The following is a 13,805-nucleotide window of genomic DNA, read 5'->3' on the forward strand; positions in this document are numbered from 1 at the left end:
CTTCCTCAAAGAATTCAATCAAATTTGTGAGGCAAGACCTTCCTTTAACAAATCCATGCTGACCATCCCTGACTAGTCCATGCCTTTCCACATGACAGTTCATCCTATCTCTCAGGATAGATTCTACTAATTTGTTCACCACCGATGTAAGACTAACTGGCCTATAACTGTTTGGCATTTGCTTTGATCTCTTTTTAAACAATGGAACTACGCTTGCATTTCTCCAGTCCTCCGGTACCTCCCCTACATCTAGTGAAGATTGGAAAATCATCCTCAGAGCATCTGCTATCTCCTCCCTGATTTCCTTCAGCAACCTCGGAAACAATCCATCTGGCCCTGGTGACTTATCAACTTTCAAGGATTTCAACCCTTCGACTACTTCCTCTCTCCTTATGACTATACCGTCCAATATCTCGCAGTGTTCCACCTGGCCTACTATATCTACATCCTCCCTTTCCTTTGTAAACACAGACAAAATATTCATTCAAAACTCTTCCCACAGCCTCAACCACAGAAAGGGGTTGGGCCAAAAACTGCCCTCACCCGCAGCAACACCACTCCTGCTTCCTTCCCCACGCCATACCTCTTTATAGCCCAGCAGCTCGCCCGTGGTCTGGTTCCTCTCCACTTTAAGCGTTGAATGAACCGGGGTGACATCAGCATGATACAAAGAATCCACACATACCTCTCTGGGCCAGACCCTTCAGTACAAACAAAAAAAAAACATCTTGGGATTAACACGGGGCTGGAAATGGGATGAAGTACAGCCAGGCAGTGGGCTACCACTGAAGGAGAGATGTTATTTAAGCTTGCACCAAACCTTGGCTGGACCACACTGCACACAGTTCTGGTCTCCATATCACAAAAAAAAGGGTAATGGGGCCACTCGAGAGGGGGAAAAAAAAATTACAAAAGATGATAGCAGATCTGCAAGGTAAGAACTATCAGCAGAGCCAGCGGGCCATGGTTTCTCTAGAAAAGAGAAGGCTGACCTGATTGAGGCCTTTAAAATTATTAAAGGGGTTTAACAGGCTAAACAAGCAGGAAGTCGTCTCCACTTGCAGGTGAGGCCAGAACTAGGGGCCATAAATATATGATAGTCAATAATAAATCCCGTCAGGAATTCAGAAGAATTCTTTACCCAGAGAGCGGTGAGAATGTGGAACTCACTGCCACCCGCTGTGGTTGAGGTGAATAGTCTAGATTCACTGAAGGGGCAGGTGGATAAGCGTGGGATATGCCAAGACGAAGTAACGTAAGCACTGAGAGGTGGGGCTGAATGGCACGTTTCTGTGCTGTAGAATATCGCGCACTTCTACCTGCGCAGCAATCTTCCGACAACCAACCGAGCGTTGTCCTCTCAAAGTGTACAAAGCTTTTTCCATAGTTGTTCATTTTCCTGCACAACGGCAGAGGTAGCTGGCAACCGGGGTGGTGACAGAGGAACTTACTTCTGGGAGTTCTCAAAGTGATGGAGGGGAAGCTTTGAGGGGTCGGTCAGGAATTGCTGCTCTGCCTCAGTGATGAGGTCCAAGGCGTATGGTGGCAGGCCATGTGGAAGCTAGTTAGGAAGCAGAACAGAGAAAAATCAGCAAGTGGCAGGTCACAGTTGCACCCCGCCGTGCTCCAGATCGCAACCCTAAAACATCGGAAAAATCCTGGAATTCCAGGCAATAAAATTGGAATTTCCCCGTTCCTGGCATCATGAGCTCTGACAAGCAGAGAATTCTAACTTCACTTCAAAGAAATTCCTTTTGACGTGTAGACCCCTGTTGTGCAGGCAAACACAGCAGCTCACAGCCGGCTCCCACAAACAGCGTGGAGGTCAATGGCCAGTTACTCTGTTTGTGGGCTGAGACCAAGGAATATTGCCATGGGGACAGAACATGGTGCCCAACCCATGGGATGGGGCGGGAGGGGAAACGGTCCCCAGCCCCGGAGGATAGAGGAAAAAGGGAGGGTGCCCAGCCCCAGAGGGTGGAGGGAGGGAGGGTGGAGGGAGGGAGGGAGGGTGGAGGGAGGGAGGGAGGGTACACAGCCCCAGAGGGTGCAGGGAGGGAGGGAAGGAGGGTCCCTGGTCCCAGAAGGAGGAGAGAGGGAGGGAGGGAAGGAGGGTCCGCGGCCCCAGAGGGTGAGGGTGAGGGGAGATAGGGAGGGAAGGAGGGTCCCAAGCGCCAGAGAGTGGAGGGAGGGAGGTAGGGAGGGAGGGACTCCAGCACAAGAGAATGGAGGGTGGGAGGGAGGGAGGGAGGGACTCCAGCACGAGAATATGGAGGGTGGGAGGGAGGGAGGGAGGGACTCCAGCACGAGAGAATGGAGGGTGGGAAGGAGGGAGGGTGGAAGGGAGGGAGGGAGGGAGGGCCCCAGCCCCAGACGGTGGAAGGGAGGGAGGGAGGGAGGGCCCCAGCCCCAGAGGGTGGAAGGGAGGGAGGGAGGGTGGAGGGAGGGAGGGAGGGTGGGTCCCCAGGCACAGAGGGTGGAGGGAGGGAGGGTGGGTCCCCAGGCCCAGAGGGTGGAGGGAGGGAGGGTGGAGGGAAGGGAGGGTCCCCAGGCCCAGAGGGTGGAGGGAGGGAGGGAGGGTGGGTCCCCAGGCCCAGAGGGTGGAGGGAGGGAGGGAGGGTGGGTCCCCAGGCCCAGAGGGTGGAGGGAGGGAGGGAGGGTGGGTCCCCAGGCCCAGAGGGTGGAGGGAGGGAGGGAGGGTGGGTCCCCAGGCCCAGAGGGTGGAGGGAGGAGAGGTGGGTCCCCAGGCCAGAGGGTGGAGGGAGAGAGGGAGGGAGGGTGGAGGGAGAGAGGGAGGGAGGGTGGAGGGAGGGAGGGAGGGTGGAGGGAGGGAAGGAGGGTGGAGGGAGGGAGGGAGGGAGGGAGGGTGGAGGGAGGGAGGGAGGGTGGAGGGAGGGAGGGAGGGTGGGGCCCCAGCCCAAGAGGGTGGAGGGAGGGAGGGTCCCCAGCCCCAGAGGGTGGAGGGAGGGAGGGAGGGAGGGTGCCCAGCCCCAGAGGGTGTAGGGAGGAAGGGAGGGAGGGTGCCCAGCCCCAGAGGGTGGAGGGATGGAGGGTGCCCAGCCTCAGAGGGTGGAGGGAGGGAGGGAGGGAGGGTGCCCAGCCTCAGAGGGTGGAGGGAGGGAGGGAGGGAGGGTGCCCAGCCTCAGAGGGTGGAGGGAGGGAGGGAGGGAGGGTGCCCAGCCTCAGAGGGTGGAGGGAGGGAGGGAGGGAGGGTGAACAGCCTCAGAGGGTGGAGGGAGGGAGGGAGGGAGGGTCCCCAGCCCCAGAGGGTGGAGGGAGGGAGGGTGGAAGGGAGGGAGGGAGGGTGGAAGAGAGGGAGGGAGGGTCCCCAGGCCAAGAGGGTGGAGGGAGGGAGGGAGGGTGGAGGGAGGGAGGGAGGGTGGGGCCCCAGGCCCAGAGGGTGGAGGGAGGGAGGGTCCCCAGCGCCAGAGGGTAGATGGAGGGAGGGAGGGTGCCCAGCCCCAGAGGGTGGAGGGAGGGAGGGAGGGTGCCCAGCCCCAGAGGGTGGAGGGAGGGAGGGAGGGTGCCCAGCCCCAGAGGGTGGAGGGAGGGAGGGAGGGTGCCCAGCCGCAGAGGGTGGAGGGAGGGAGGGAGGGAGGGAGGGTGCCCACCCCAGAGGGTGGAGGGAGGGAGGGAGGGTGCCCACCCCAGAGGGTGGAGGGAGGGAGGGAGGGTGCCCACCCCAGAGGGTGGAGGGAGGGAGGGAGGGTGCCCAGCCCCAGAGGGTGGGAGGGAGGGGAGTAGGGAGGGTCCCAAGACCCAAAGGGTGGGAGGGAGGGGGGGAGACAGGGTCCCCAGCCCCAGAGGGTGGGAGGGAGGGGGGCAGGGAGGCGGGGAGGGAGGGTCCCCAGCCCCAGAGGGTGGGAGGGAGGGGAGTAGGGAGGGTCCCAAGACCCAGAGGGTGGGAGGGAGGGGGGGAGGGAGGGTCCCCAGCCCCAGAGGGTGGAGGGAGGGCGGAAGGGAGGGTCCCCAGCCCCAGAGGGTGGAGGGAGGGCGGGAGGGAGGGTCCCCAGCCCCAGAGGGTGGAGGGAGGGCGGGAGGGTGGGTCCCCAGCCCCAGAGGGTGGAGGGAGGCCGGGAGGGTGGGTCCCCAGCCCCAGAGGGTGGAGGGAGGGCGGGTGAAGGGTGGGTCCCCAGCCCCAGAGGGTGGAGGGAGGGCGGCGAGGGTGGGTCCCCAGCCCCAGAGGGTGGAGGGAGGGCGGGGAGGGTGGGTCCCCAGCCCCAGAGGGTGGAGGGAGGGCGGGAGGGAGGGTCCACAGCCCCAGAGGGTGGAGGGAGGGCGGGCGGGAGGGTCCACAGAACCCAGAGGGTGGAGGGAGGGCGGGAGGGAGGGTCCCCAGCCCAGAGGGTGGAGGGAGGGCGGGAGGGTGGGTCCCCAGCCCCAGAGGGTGGAGGGAGGGCGGGAGGGTGGGTCCCCCAGCCCCAGAGGGGTGGAGGGAGGGCGGGGAGGGTGGGTCCCCAGCCCCTGAGGTGGAGGGAGGGCGGGAGGGTGGGTCCCCAGCCCCAGAGGGTGGAGGGAGGGCGGGAGGGTGGGTCCCCAGCCCCAGAGGGTGGAGGGAGGGCGGGAGGGTGGGTCCCCAGCCCCAGAGGGTGGAGGGAGGGCGGGAGGGTGGGTCCCCAGCCCCAGAGGGTGGAGGGAGGGCGGGAGGGTGGGTCCCCAGCCCCAGAGGGTGGAGGGGAGGGCGGGGGAGGGTGGGTCCCCAGCCCCAGAGGGTGGAGGGAGGGCGGGAGGGTGGAGGGAGGGCGGGAGGGTGGAGGGAGGGCGGGAGGGTGGAGGGAGGGCGGGAGGGTGGGTCCCCAGCCCCAGAGGGTGGAGGGAGGGCGGGAGGGTGGGTCCCCAGCCCCAGAGGGTGGAGGGAGGGCGGGAGGGTGGGTCCCCAGCCCCAGAGGGTGGAGGGAGGGCGGGAGGGTGGAGGGAGGGCGGGAGGGTGGAGGGAGGGCGGGAGGGTGGAGGGAGGGCGGGAGGGTGGGTCCCAGCCCCAGAGGGTGGAGGGAGGGCGGGAGGGTGGGTCCCCAGCCCCAGAGGGTGGAGGGAGGGCGGGAGGGTGGGTCCCCAGCCCCAGAGGGTGGAGGGAGGGCGGGAGGGTGGGTCCCAGCCCCAGAGGGTGGAGGGAGGGCGGGAGGGTGGGTCCCCAGCCCCCAGAGGGTGGAGGGAGGGCGGGAGGGTGGAGGGAGGGCGGGAGGGTGGAGGGAGGGCGGGAGGGGTGGAGGGAGGGCGGGAGGGTGGGTCCCCAGCCCCAGAGGGTGGAGGGAGGGCGGGAGGGTGGAGGGTGGAGGAGGGCGGGAGGGTGGAGGGAGGGCGGGAGGGTGGAGGGAGGGCGGGAGGGTGGAGGGAGGGCGGGGAGGGTGGAGGGAGGGCGGGGAGGGTGGGTCCCCAGCCCCCAGAGGGTGGAGGGAGGGCGGGAGGGTGGGTCCCCAGCCCCCAGAGGGTGGAGGGAGGGCGGGAGGGTGGGTCCCCAGCCCCAGAGGGTGGAGGGAGGGCGGGAGGGTGGGTCCCCAGCCCCAGAGGGTGGAGGGAGGGCGGGAGGGTGGGTCCCCAGCCCCAGAGGGTGGAGGGAGGGCGGGAGGGTGGGTCCCCAGCCCCAGAGGGTGGAGGGAGGGCGGGAGGGTGGGTCCCCAGCCCCCAGAGGGTGGAGGGAGGGCGGGGAGGGTGGGTCCCCAGCCCCAGAGGGTGGAGGGAGGGCGGGGAGGGTGGGTCCCCAGCCCCAGAGGGTGGAGGGAGGGCGGGAGGGTGGGTCCCCAGCCCCAGAGGGTGGAGGGAGGGCGGGAGGGTGGGTCCCCAGCCCCAGAGGGTGGAGGGAGGGCGGGAGGGTGGGTCCCCAGCCCCAGAGGGTGGAGGGAGGGCGGGAGGGTGGGTCCCCAGCCCCAGAGGGTGGAGGGGAGGGCGGGAGGGTGGGTCCCCAGCCCCAGAGGGTGGAGGGAGGGCGGGAGGGTGGGTCCCCAGCCCCAGAGGGTGGAGGGAGGGCGGGAGGGTGGGTCCCCAGCCCCAGAGGGTGGAGGGAGGGCGGGAGGGTGGGTCCCCAGCCCCAGAGGGTGGAGGGGAGGGCGGGAGGGGGGTCCCCAGCCCCAGAGGGTGGAGGGAGGGCGGGAGGGCGGGTCCCAGCCCCAGAGGGTGGAGGGAGGGCGGTGAGGGTGGGGTCCCCAGCCCCAGAGGGTGGAGGGAGGGCTGGGAGGGTGGGTCCCCCAGCCCCAGAGGGTGGAGGGAGGGCGGGAGGGTGGGTCCCCAGCCCCAGAGGGTGGAGGGAGGGAGGGAGGGTGGGTCCCCAGCCCAGAGGGTGGAGGGAGGGCTGGGAGGGTGGGTCCCAGCCCCAGAGGGTGGAGGGAGGGTGGGAGGGTGGGTCCCCAGCCCCAGAGGGTGGAGGGAGGGCTGGGAGGGTGGGGTCCCCAGCCCCAGAGGGTGGAGGGAGGGTGGGAGGGTGGGTCCCCAGCCCCAGAGGGTGGAGGGAGGGCGGTAGGGTGGAGGGAGGGCGGGAGGGTGGTTCCCAGCCCAGAGGGTGGAGGGAGGGCGGGAGGGTGGGTCCCCAGCCCCAGAGGGTGGAGGGAGAGGGTGGGAGGGTGGGTCCCCAGCCCCAGAGGGTGGAGGGAGGGTGGGAGGGTGGGTCCCCAGCCCAGAGGGTGGAGGGAGGGGTGGGAGGGTGGGTCCCCAGCCCCATAGGGTGGGAGGGTGGGTCCTCAGCCCCAGGGGTGGAGGGTGGGTCCCCAGCCCCAGAGGGTGGGGGAGGGTGGGAGGGTGGGTCCCAGCCCAGAGGGTGGAGGGAGGGTGGGAGGGTGGGTCCCCAGCCCCAGAGGGTGGAGGGAGGGTGGGAGGGTGGAGGGAGGGTGGGAGGGTGGGTCCCCAGCCCCAGAGGGTGGAGGGAGGGTGGGAGGGTGGGTCCCCAGCCCCAGAGGGTGGAGGGAGGGTGGGAGGGTGGGTCCCCAGCCCAGAGGGTGGGAGGGAGGGTGGGAGGGTGGGTCCCCAGCCCCAGAGGGTGGAGGGAGGGTGGAGGGAGGGTGGGAGGGTGGGTCCCCAGCCCCAGGGGTGGAGGGAGGGTGGGAGGGAGGGTCCCCAGCCCCAGAGGGTGGAGGGAGGGTGGGAGGGTGGGTCCCCCAGCCCCAGAGGGTGGAGGGGAGGGTGGGAGGGTGGGTCCCAGCCCCAGAGGGTGGAGGGGAGGGTGGGGGGTGGGTCCCCAGCCCCAGAGGGTGGAGGGAGGGTGGGAGGGTGGAGGGAGGGTGGGAGGGTGGAGGGAGGGTGGGAGGGTGGGTCCCCAGCCCCAGAGGGTGGAGGGAGGGTGGGGAGGGTGGGTCCCCAACCCCAGAGGGTGGAGGGTGGGTCCCCAGCCCCAGAGGGTGGAGGGAGGGTGGGGAGGGTGGGTCCCCAGCCCCAGAGGGTGTGAGGAGGGTGGGAGGTGGGTCCCCAGCCCCCAGAGGGTGGAGGGAGGGTGGGAGGGTGGAGGGAGGGTGGGAGGGAGGGTGGGAGGGTGGGTCCCCAGCCCCAGAGGGTGGAGGGAGGGTGGGAGGGTGGGTCCCCAGCCCCAGAGGGTGGAGGGAGGGTGGGAGGGTGGGTCCCCAGCCCCAGAGGGTGGAGGGAGGGTGGGAGGGTGGGTCCCCAGCCCCAGAGGGTGGAGGAGGGTGGGTCCCAGCCCCAGAGGGTGGAGGGAGGGTGGGTCCCCAGCCCCCAGAGGGTGGAGGGAGGGTGGGTCCCCAGCCCCCAGAGGGGTGGAGGGAGGGTGGAGGGTGGGTCCCCAGCCCCAGAGGGTGGAGGGAGGGTGGGAGGGTGGGTCCCCAGCCCCAGAGGGTGGAGGGAGGGTGGGAGGGTGGGTCCCAGCCCCAGAGGGTGGAGGGAGGGTGGGAGGGTGGGTCCCCCAGCCCCAGAGGGTGGAGGGAGGGTGGGAGGGTGGGTCCCCAGCCCCAGAGGGTGGAGGGGAGGGTGCCGGAGGGTGGGTCCCCAGCCCCAGAGGGTGGAGGGAGGGTGGGAGGGTGGGTCCCCAGCCTCAGAGGGTGGAGGGAGGGTGGGAGGGTGGAGGGAGGGTGGGAGGGTGGGTCCCCAGCCCCAGAGGGTGGAGGGAGGGTGGGAGGGAGGGTCCCAGCCCCAGAGGGTGGAGGGAGGGTGGGAGGGTGGGTCCCCAGCCCAGAGGGTGGAGGGAGGGTGGGAGGGTGGGTCCCCAGCCCCAGAGGGTGGAGGGAGGGTGGGAGGGTGGGTCCCCAGCCCCAGAGGGTGGAGGGAGGGTGGGAGGGTGGGTCCCCAGCCCCAGAGGGTGGAGGGAGGGTGGGAGGGTGGGTCCCCAGCCCCAGAGGGTGGAGGGAGGGTGGGAGGGTGGGTCCCCAGCCCCAGAGGGTGGAGGGAGGGTGGGAGGGTGGGTCCCCAGCCCAGAGGGTGGAGGGAGGGTGGGAGGGTGGGTCCCCAGCCCCAGAGGGTGGAGGGAGGGTGGAGGTGGAGGGAGGGTGGGAGGGTGGAGGGAGGGTGGGGAGGGAGGGTGGGAGGGTGGAGGGAGGGTGAGGAGGGTGGGTCCCCAGCCCCAGAGGGTGGAGGGAGGGTGGGAGGGTGGGTCCCCAGCCAAGAGGGTGGAGGGAGGGAGGGTGGGGAGGGTGGAGGGAGGGAGGTTCACCAGAGGGTGGAGGGAGGGTGGGTCCCCAGCCCCAGAGGGTGGAGGGAGGGTGGGTCCCCAGCCCCAGAGGGTGGAGGGAGGGTGGGTCCCCAGCCCCAGAGGGTGGAGGGAGGGTGGGTCCCCAGCCCCAGAGGGTGGAGGGAGGGTGGGTCCCCAGCCCCAGAGGGTGGAGGGAGAGGGTGGGTCCCCAGCCCCAGAGGGTGGAGGGAGGGTGGGAGGGTGGGTCCCCCAGCCCCAGAGGGTGGAGGGGAGGGTGGGAGGGTGGGTCCCCAGCCCCAGGGGTGGAGGGAGGGAGGGAGGGTGGGGTCCCCAGCCCCAGAGGGTGGAGGGAGGGTGGGAGGGTGGGTCCCCAGCCCCATGAGGGTGGAGGGAGGGTGGAGGGGTGGGTCCCAGCCCAGAGGGTGGAGGGAGGGTGGGAGGGTGGGTCCCAGCCCAGAGGGTGGAGGGAGGTGTGGGTGGGTGGTCCCAGCCCCAGAGGGTGGAGGGAGGGTGGGAGGGTGGTCCCCAGCCCCAGAGGGTGGTGGGGGGAGGGTGGGAGGGTGGGTCCCCAGCCCCAGGGGGGGGGGAGGGGGTGGAGAGGGAGGGTGGGGAGGGTGGGTCCCCAGCCCCAGAGGGTGGAGGGAGGGTGGGAGGGTGGGTCCCAGCCCCAGAGGGTGGAGGGAGGGTGGAGGGTGGGTCCCAGCCCAGAGGGTGGAGGGAGGGTGGGAGGGTGGGTCCCCAGCCAGAGGGGAGGGTGGAGGGAGGGTGGGAGGGTGGGGTTCCCAGCCCAGAGGGTGGAGGGAGGGTGGGAGGGTGGGTCCCAGCAGCCCAGAGGGTGGAGGGAGGGTGGGAGGGTGGGTCCCAGCCCCAGAGGGTGGAGGGAGGGTGGGAGGGTGGGTCCCCAGCCCAGAGGGTGGAGGGAGGGTGGGAGGGTGGGTCCCCAGCCCCAGAGGGTGGAGGGAGGGTGGGAGGGTGGAGGGAGGGTGGTGAGGGTGGGTCCCCAGCCCAGAGGGTGGAGGGAGGGTGGGAGGGTGGGTCCCAGCCCCAGAGGGTGGAGGAGGGTGGGAGGGTGGGTCCCCAGCCCCAGAGGGTGGAGGGAGGGTGGGAGGGTGGGTCCCAGCCCAGAGGGTGGAGGGAGGGAGGAGGTGGCGGGAGGGTGGGTCCCCAGCCCCAGAGGGTGGAGGGAGGGTGGGAGGGTGGGTCCCCAGCCCAGAGGGGGGAGGGAGGGTGGGAGGGTGGGTCCCCAGCCCAGAGGGTGGAGGGCGGGTGGGAGGGTGGGTCCCCAGCCCCAGAGGGTGGAGGGAGGGTGGGAGGGTGGAGGGAGGGTGGGAGGGTGGAGGGAGGGGTGGGAGGGTGGAGGGAGGGTGGGAGGGTGGGTCCCCAGCCCCAGAGGGTGGAGGGAGGGTGGGAGGGTGGAGGGAGGGTGGGAGGGTGGAGGGAGGGTGGGAGGGTGAGGGAGGGTGGGAGGGTGGGTCCCCAGCCCCAGAGGGTTGGAGGGAGGGTGGGAGGGTGGGTCCCCAGCCCCAGAGGGTGGAGGGAGGGTGGGAGGGTGGGTCCCAGCCCCAGAGGGTGGAGGGAGGGTGGGAGGGTGGGTCCCCCAGCCCCAGAGGGTGGAGGGAGGGTGGGAGGGTGGGTCCCCAGCCCCAGAGGGTGGAGGGAGGGTGGGAGGGTGGGTCCCCAGCCCCAGAGGGTGGAGGGAGGGTGGGAGGGTGGGTCCCCAGCCCCAGAGGGTGGAGGGAGGGTGGGAGGGTGGGGTCCCCAGCCCCAGAGGGTGGAGGGAGGGTGGGAGGGTGGGTCCCCAGCCCCAGAGGGTGGAGGGAGGGTGGGAGGGTGGGTCCCCAGCCCCAGAGGGTGGAGGGAGGGTGGGAGGGTGGGTCCCCAGCCCCAGAGGGTGGAGGGAGGGTGGGAGGGTGGGTCCCCAGCCCCAGAGGGTGGAGGGAGGGTGGGAGGGTGGGTCCCCAGCCCCAGAGGGTGGAGGGAGGGTGGGAGGGTGGGTCCCCAGCCCCAGAGGGTGGAGGGAGGGTGGGAGGGTGGGTCCCCAGCCCCAGAGGGTGGAGGGAGGGTGGGAGAGGGTGGGTCCCAGCCCCAGAGGGTGGAGGGAGGGTGGAGGGTGGGTCCCCAGCCCCAGAGGGTGGGGAGGGTGGGAGGGGTGGAGGGAGGGTGGGGGGGGGGTCCCCAGCCAGAGGGTGGAGGGAGGGTGGGTCCCCAGCCCCAGAGGGTGGAGGGAGGGTGGGAGGGTGGTCCCAGGCCCCAGAGGGGAGAGGGAGGGTGGGAGGGTGGGTCCCCAGCCCCAGAGGGTGGAGGGAGGGTGGGAGGGTGGAGGAGGGAGGGTGGAGGGTGGAGGGAGGGTGGGAGGGTGGGTCCCCAGCCCCAGGAGGGTGGAGGAGGGTGGGAGGGTGGAGGGAGGGTGGGAGGGTGGAGGAGGGTGGGAGGGTGGGTCCCCAGCCCCAGAGGGTGGAGGGAGGGTGGGAGGGTGGAGGGAGGGTGGGAGGGTGGTAGGGTGGGAGGGTGGTGGGAGGGTGGAGGGAGGGAGGGAGGGTGGAGGGAGGGTGGGAGGGTGGAGGGAGGGTGGGAGGGTGGAGGGAGGGTGGGAGGGTGGGTCCCCAGCCCCAGAGGGTGGAGGGAGGGTGGGGTCCCCAGCCCCAGAGGGTGGAGGAGGGTGGGTCCCCAGCCCCAGAGGGTGGAGGGAGGGTGGGAGGGTGGGTCCCCAGCCCCAGAGGGTGGAGGGAGGGTGGGAGGGTGGGTCCCCAGCCCCAGAGGGTGGAGGGAGGGTGGGAGGGTGGGTCCCCAGCCCCAGAGGGTGGAGGGAGGGTGGGAGGGTGGGTCCCAGCCCCAGAGGGTGGAGGGGAGGGTGGGAGGGTGGGTCCCCAGCCCCAGAGGGTGGAGGGAGGGGGGAGGGTGGGTCCCCCAGCCCCAGAGGGTGGAGGGAGGGTGGGAGGGTGGGTCCCCAGCCCCAGAGGGTGGAGGGAGGGTGGGAGGGTGGGTCCCCAGCCCCAGAGGGTGGAGGGAGGGTGGGAGGGTGGGTCCCCAGCCCCAGAGGGTGGAGGGAGGGTGGGAGGGTGGGTCCCCAGGCCCCAGAGGGTGGAGGGAGGGTGGGAGGGTGGGTCCCCAGCCCCCAGAGGGTGGAGGGAGGGTGGGAGGGTGGGTCCCCAGCCCCAGAGGGTGGAGGCGAGGGTGGGAGGGTGGGTCCCCAGCCCCAGAGGGTGGAGGGAGGGTGGCGAGGGTGGGTCCCCAGCCCAGAGGGTGGAGGGAGGGTGGGAGGGTGGGTCCCCAGCCCCAGAGGGTGGAGGGAGGGTGGGAGGGTGGGTCCCAGCCCCAGAGGGGTGGAGGGAGGGTGGGAGGGTGGGTCCCAGCCCAGAGGGTGGAGGGAGGGTGGGAGGGTGGGTCCCCAGCCCCCAGAGGGTGGAGGGAGGGTGGGAGGGTGGGTCCCCAGCCCCAGAGGTGGGAGGGAGGGTGGGAGGGTGGGTCCCCAGCCCCAGAGGGTGGAGGAGGGAGGGTGGGAGGGTGGGTCCCCAGCCCCAGAGGGTGGAGGGAGGGTGGGAGGGTGGGTCCCCAGCCCCAGAGGGTGGGAAGGGAGGGAGGGAGGGGGAGGGTGTCCCAGCCCCAGAGGGTGGGGGAGGGTGGGAGGGTGGGTCCCCAGCCCCAGAGGGTGGAGGGAGGGTGGGGAGGGTGGGTCCCCCAGCCCAGAGGGTGGAGGAGGGTGGGAGGGTGGGTCCCCAGCCCCCAGAGGGTGGAGGGAGGGTGGGAGGGTGGGTCCCCCAGCCCCAGAGGGTGGAGGGAGGGTGGGAGGGTGGGTCCCCAGCCCCAGAGGGTGGAGGGAGGGAGGAGGGTGGGTCCCCAGCCCCAGAGGGTGGAGGGAGGGTGGGAGGGTGGGTCCCCAGCCCCAGAGGGTGGAGGGAGGGTGGGAGGGTGGGTCCCCAGCCCCAGAGGGTGGAGGGAGGGTGGGAGGGTGGGTCCCCAGCCCCAGAGGGTGGAGGGAGGGTGGGAGGGTGGGTCCCCAGCCCCAGAGGGTGGAGGGAGGGTGGGAGGGTGGGTCCCAGCCCCAGAGGGTGGAGGGAGGGTGGGAGGGTGGGTCCCCAGCCCCAGAGGGTGGAGGGAGGGTGGGAGGGTGGGTCCCCAGCCCCAGAGGGTGGAGGGAGGGTGGGAGGGTGGGTCCCCAGCCCCAGAGGGTGGAGGGAGGGTGGGAGGGTGGAGGGAGGGTGGGAGGGTGGAGGGAGGGTGGGAGGGTGGGTCCCCAGCCCCAGAGGGTGGAGGGAGGGTGGGAGGGTGGGTCCCCAGCCCCAGAGGGTGGAGGGAGGGTGGGAGGGTGGGTCCCCAGCCCCAGAGGGTGGAGGGAGGGTGGGAGGGTGGGTCCCAGCCCCAGAGGGTGGAGGGAGGGTGGGAGGGTGGGTCCCCAGCCCCAGAGGGTGGAGGGAGGGTGGGAGGGTGGGTCCCCAGCCCCAGAGGGTGGAGGGAGGGTGGGAGGGTGGGTCCCCAGCCCCAGAGGGTGGAGGAGGGTGGGAGGGTGGGTCCCCAGCCCCCAGAGGGTGGAGGGAGGGTGGGAGGGTGGGTCCCCAGCCCAGAGGGTGGAGGGAGGGTGGGAGGGTGGGTCCCAGCCCCAGAGGGTGGAGGGAGGGTGGGAGGGGTGGAGGGAGGGTGGAGGGTGGAGGGAGGGTGGGAGGGTGGGTCCCCAGCCCCAGAGGGTGGAGGGAGGGTGGGAGGGTGGGTCCCCAGCCCCAGAGGGTGGAGGGAGGGTGGGAGGGTGGGTCCCCAGCCCCAGAGGGTGGAGGGAGGGTGGGAGGGTGGAGGGAGGGTGGGAGGGTGGAGGGAGGGTGGGAGGGTGGAGGGAGGGTGGGAGGGTGGGTCCCCAGCCCCAGAGGGTGGAGGGAGGGTGGGAGGGTGGGTCCCCAGCCCCAGAGGGTGGAGGGAGGGTGGGAGGGTGGAGGGAGGGTGGGAGGGTGGGTCCCCAGCCCCAGAGGGTGGAGGGAGGGTGGGAGGGTGGAGGGAGGGTGGGAGGGTGGAGGGAGGGTGGGAGGGTGGAGGGAGGGTGGGAGGGTGGGTCCCCAGCCCCAGAGGGTGGAGGGAGGGTGGGAGGGTGGGTCCCAGCCCCAGAGGGTGGAGGGAGGGTGGGAGGGTGGGTCCCCAGCCCCAGAGGGTGGAGGGAGGGTGGGAGGGTGGGTCCCCAGCCCCAGAGGGTGGAGGGAGGGTGGGAGGGTGGAGGGAGGGTGGAGGGAGGGTGGGGTCCCCAGCCCCAGAGGGTGGA

At 71.1% G+C, this 13,805-nt stretch overlaps 1 protein-coding gene across 2 annotated transcripts in view; it reads right to left on the reverse strand.

Annotated features, from left to right (window-relative positions):
• The window catches only part of skiv2l (SKI2 homolog, superkiller viralicidic activity 2-like), a 169,434-nt gene that overhangs the window by 73,587 nt on the left and 82,042 nt on the right, over nt 1-13,805 (reverse strand). Inside the window, exons 3-4 of one of the 2 annotated variants that reach the window (XM_041213085.1) lie at nt 1,452-1,561; nt 584-701 (exon numbers count right to left, since the gene is read on the reverse strand). In XM_041213085.1, coding sequence (XP_041069019.1) covers nt 584-701; nt 1,452-1,561 — 228 coding nt within the window. The remainder of the gene's footprint in view (nt 1-583; nt 702-1,451; nt 1,562-13,805) is intronic. The other variant, XM_041213086.1, reaches the window with a different exon arrangement.

Source organism: Carcharodon carcharias, chromosome 19 (assembly GCF_017639515.1).
Source record: "Carcharodon carcharias isolate sCarCar2 chromosome 19, sCarCar2.pri, whole genome shotgun sequence".
In the NCBI taxonomy this organism is placed as follows: Eukaryota; Metazoa; Chordata; class Chondrichthyes; order Lamniformes; family Lamnidae; genus Carcharodon; species Carcharodon carcharias.